This window comes from Nansenia antarctica (assembly GCF_963989245.1).
Source record: "Nansenia antarctica genome assembly, chromosome: 3".
Classification (NCBI taxonomy): Eukaryota; Metazoa; Chordata; class Actinopteri; order Argentiniformes; family Microstomatidae; genus Nansenia; species Nansenia antarctica.
The window spans coordinates 74,891,806-74,896,805 of NC_137688.1; the positions used below are offsets into that span (position 1 = coordinate 74,891,806).

A 5,000-nucleotide genomic window follows, 5' to 3' on the forward strand; every position below is an offset into this window, starting at 1 on the left:
CACTGTCATTAATAGTCTTTTATCGCTAATCAGTGAAACAGTCACACACAGGCACACGCACACACACACACACACAGTGGTTACCTATCACGGAGGGTCTGCCAGGCACAGGGGGTCCTGGGGGGAGCAGAGGCTGCTGGGACAGCGGGGGGGGGTAGCTGCCGTTGGTCAGGGGGGGGGGAACGTCGGCCATGTGGGGGGGGCCGATGGGGTCGCCATGGGAGCCAGCTGCAGGAGGGGGGGGAGAGGGGGTTAGGATGGGATTCTTCCATTACATTTACATTTACATTTTTGGCATTTAGCAGATGCCTTATTCCAAAGTGACTTACAATCAATACATTTGACTAAGGAAGTGAATCATCAATCCATCCATAGTATAGGGGAAAAGCAGGTGTCTCAGGAGACACAGTGCTGGGGGGTGGTAATGTCTCAGGAGGAGCAGTTAAGGTGTAGTGAAGGGTCTTCAGTCTCCGGTGGAAGATGGGTAGTGACTCTGCAGTTCTGACTGCCGTGGGAAGCTCATTCCACCAGCGGGGAGCCAGTGTAGTGAAGAGACGTGACCGGGCAGCGTGATTGCTGTGTTGGTGTAGAGGTGGTGGGGCCAGTCGGCCAGCAGAGGTGGAGGAGTGGAGTGCACGGGCTGAGCTGAAGTTTGGGGGGTGACCATTGCCTGCAAGTATGCAGGGGCTGTCCCTTTTGCTGCCTGGTAGGCAAGCACCAGGGTCTTGAATCTGATGCGAGCTGCTATCGGGAGCCACTGAAGGGTGCGAAGGAGGGGGGTGACATGAGAAAATGTAGAAAACATGCAGAGACACGTGTTGCCACATGTAGGTCAGAGGGGGGGAAGGACAGGAAGAGCTGCATGTCATCTGCGTAGCTGTGGTAGGAGAACCCATGAGAGGAGATTACTGAGCCAAGAGACTTGGTATAGAGGGAGAACAGTAGGGGCCCCAGGACAGATCCCTGGGGTACTCCAGTGGTGAGGGTTTGTGGAGAAGACAATGATTCTCTGAAGTTACCTGGTAGGAGCGACCCACCAGGTAGGAAGCAAATCAGGAGAGTGCAGTGCCAGAGATGCCCAGTTCTGAGAGGATGGAGAGAAGGAGCTGGTGGTTGACTGTGTTGAAGGCAGCAGATAGGTCCAGGATAATGAGAACAGAGGAGAGGGAGGAAGCTTGAGCAGAGTGGAGGGCCTCCGTGACAGCAAGGAGAGCAGTCTCAGTGGAGTGCCCAGCCTTGAATCCGGGTTGGTGGGGGTCTAGAGATGTTCCGTCTTCTGGAGATAGTCAGTCAGTTGTTTAGATGCCGCGCGTTCAAGGGTTTTGGAGGGGAAGGAGAGAAGGCAGTGGTGTGCCGTCAGGGCCAGCAAGGCCTTCTCTGCTGGCCTAAACATCATCAGAATATACATTTTATTTTAATATATTTTTTCCACAAATATGTATTAATGATTCCCCATAGTCTATTCTCTTCATTTCATAGCTTTCCTCTTGGTTGCGCTGCTTCCAGTCTCCGATTGAGATTTGGAGGGCTGGCCTTTATGTTAGAGCTTTTATCCAATCAAAATGTGTTGCTAGGGGGCTCCAAAATCTGCCCAGCCTGCACGTTAAACGGTGCCGCGGATACGACCTGTAACTTAACGTTGGAACGAGAAAACCTGTGGCGTACCTAGTAAACCTACGTAGATGCGAGCAAAAGCAACAACGGCGCCTGCTGTAAGGCTCAATGATGTCAGCACCCAGCACGTCTTTTGATTGGATACGCACTATTGATACGCACTATTGATACGCACTATTGATATTCACTATTGAGATGCGTATATGCCGGTAGATGTGAAACTTTTGAAAGTGCGCAGGGAAACGGAGCATCACAACGAAAGCTTTCGTTGACTGATCGATAATACTGATCGATTGTGTCCTGTTTTTGGGTAAACAATAACTTTCATTTAGGGGACACGATAAAAGCGCCGAGTCCACAAACAGAGAAAACTACGTTGAGCTTCTTTCTTTTCTGGCTGAAAACAACCCAGATTTACATTACCACCTGTCCACAAACAAGGTGTTTACTGGGACGTCAGGCAAAATACAAAACGACCTGATTTTTGCTATTGCTGAAGTGATGTGAGAAGAGATCAAAATGGAGATTAAAAAGGCACCCTTTGTCGCTATTATGGTGGACGAGACGACAGACGTGGGTAATGTAGCGATCTTAAAGATGTTAGTTTAACACTCTTCATTGTAAATGCGGATTTATTGATTAAAAATGCTTCGGAAATATTAATATAACTCTGTTGTACTTGTCTGACTATGTTAAGGTGATGCAACGCCCGGTTATACTGTGTTTCTGTCTAGTTTCTAGAGCCATGGCGTCATAACGATGGTATTAAGAGGTAGAATAATTCAGGTAGGAATGTGTCGGACATCACTGAAGGCCTAGGTGTGAAATGCACCGCCCGCCACTGAGAGAAGGGATACCGGTCTGTAGTTGTGGAGAGATGATGGGTCAAGGGTAGGTTTCTTGAGAAGAGGCTTGACTCTGGCTATTTTGAAGGCAGATGTTGTGGATAAGGAGGAGTTGATTACGGTGGTATGGTAAAGAAGGATGTTGGAGGAAATGGATTGGAGAAGAGGGGAGGGGATGGGATCGAGAGGGCATGTGGTTGCTCGGTTGGATGTGATAAGTGTGAGAACCTCCTCAGGGGAGAGGGGGGAGAAAGATGATAGGCCAGAGACTGGGAGTAGAGCAGAAGGGTTAGGGTTCATGATGTGTGTGTGTGTGTGTGTACCTGTGTATCCAGATGTGTGTGTGTGTACTGTACCTGTGTATCCGTGTGTGTGTGTGTGTACCTGTGTATCCAGGTATGTGTGTACCTGTGTATCCGGGAGTGTGTACAGGGTGGGTGGTGAGCGCGGGATGTGTGGCCACGTGTCTCTCATCTGGGTGGGGGGGCAGGTGCCTCTCATCAGGGTGGGGGGGGGGCAGGTGCCTCTCATCAGGGTGGGGGGGGCCCAGGTGTCTGTCATCAGGGTGGGGGGGGGGCAGGTGCTCCTCTGACGTGGTGACGTGAGCCTCGGAGGTGTTGGGGAGAGCTGCTCTGGTCCTGACATCTAGAATTTAGAATTTAGAATTTAGAATTTAGAATTTAGAATTTAGAATTTAGAATTTAGAATATGGCATTTAGCAGACGCTTTTAATCCAAAGCGATTTACAATTACGAATTACTGGGACAGTCTCCCTCCTGGAGTAAGTGAGGGCTAAGTGCCTTGCTCAAGGACACACTAGTGGTGGTGGTGGTGTTTCAGGCGGGATTTGAACTCACAACCTGTTGTGATTTGGACTCACAACCTTCTGATCACCAGTCTAACTCACTGTCCATTAGACCACCACTACCCCACGTCACACACACACACACACACACACACACACACACACACAAACACACACACACCCCCCACCGCCCCACACACCCACACCTACACAGACACACACTCACCCACACCCACACCCACACACACACCCACACCCACACCCCCCAGACTCACCAGGGCCCTTCCAGCAGATGGGCGGGCCCCTGACCAGCAGGCCCTGGCTGTTGCGGAGCAGGAAGTACTTGAGGCTCTTCTGCTTCTTGGGCTGCGTGCTCAGCTTCAGGTTGATGTGGTGGGAGAACTCTGTGAAGTAGCGGAACCCCTTCTCCCCACAGCCCAGACAGTTACCTGAGAACCCTGGAGAGAGACAGACAGAGACAGAGTCAGTCTGTGTGTGTGTGTGTGTGTGTGAGTGAAGCCCTTCTCCCCACAGCCCAGACAGTTACATGAGAACCCTGGGGACACAGACAGAGACAGTCTGTGTGTGTGTGTGTGTGTGTGTGTGTGTGTGTGTGTGTGTGTGTGTGTGTGTGTGTGTGTGTGTGTGTGTGTGTGTGTGCTAGCCTGTCAGATTAGAGACAAAAAAATTGCTGTGCTGAAATGGTATGTATTGGTGTGTGTGTGTGTGTGTGTGTGTGTGTGTGTGTGTGTGTGTGTGTGTGTGTGTGTGTGTGTGTGTGCGTGTGTGAGTGTGTGTGTGTGTGTGGTGTGTGTTTGTGCGGTTTTTAACTTAGATTTAAATATTTGTAGGTTTTGGGCCTGTTTGATTTCTTCAGGGAGTTTGTTCCAGGAGCATGCAGCAGCGTGACTGAAAGCTGCTGCACCGTGTTTTGTTTTCACTCTTAGAATGATCAGCTGATTAGTCTCAGCTGACCTTAGGGACCTTGCAAGAATATAGAGTGGAAGGAGATCTGATATGTATTTTGGTCCAAGACCATTTTGTGATTTCTATGTAATTAGGAGTAGTTTATTCAACTTACTAATTCAACTCTCTGAGAGACTGGTAGAGAGACTGGTAGCCAGTGTAGAGATCTCTGAGAGACTGGTAGCCAGTGTAGAGATCTCAGGATTGGTGTAATGTGTTCAAACGTCTGGTATTGTACTGGTGTACTGGTGTGTGTATGTACGTGTCTGTACCATACCTGTCAACATTGGGATTTGAAAATAAGGGATATTTTCCAGAAAATAAGGGATATCCCCCGTACGCCCCCGGGCGTGCAACAAGAATTGGGTTAACTAGTTCCTACATATGATTAAGTAAGTGACTACAGGTGATCAGAATCAGATACCTGGTTGAAAGTAAAATACTTTGAACATCCCTGCATATATATACATGAAAACACAAAAGGGCATATCAATTCAGCACATTTATTTATACATTACTTGACACCATGATGTCAATGGAAAAGAGTGGCGCAAAGCTACCAGCGATCATTTCAAAACGGAGATAACCGAGGCTGCGTTCGTAAATACGCTCAGAAAATCTGATCACCACTCATGGAATGCCTCTCGTCCAATCAAATTACTTGGTCCCTTTATGACGTTGCACCTAGTGTGCGTTCCGGCGCTCTCAGAGCAAGATTACGAACGCAGCCCAAGAAACGAGAGGAAACAAGTAAACTCCGACATGGATAT

At 49.0% G+C, this 5,000-nt stretch overlaps 1 protein-coding gene across 1 annotated transcript in view; it reads right to left on the reverse strand.

Moving 5' to 3' along the window:
• Positions 1-5,000, reverse strand: part of greb1 (growth regulating estrogen receptor binding 1) — a gene marked incomplete at both ends in the record, with an annotated part of 57,778 nt that overhangs the window by 49,507 nt on the left and 3,271 nt on the right. Inside the window, 3 exons of the mRNA XM_080527576.1 lie at positions 85-228; positions 2,868-3,104; positions 3,540-3,722. Coding sequence (XP_080383702.1) covers positions 85-228; positions 2,868-3,104; positions 3,540-3,722 — 564 coding nt within the window. The remainder of the gene's footprint in view (positions 1-84; positions 229-2,867; positions 3,105-3,539; positions 3,723-5,000) is intronic.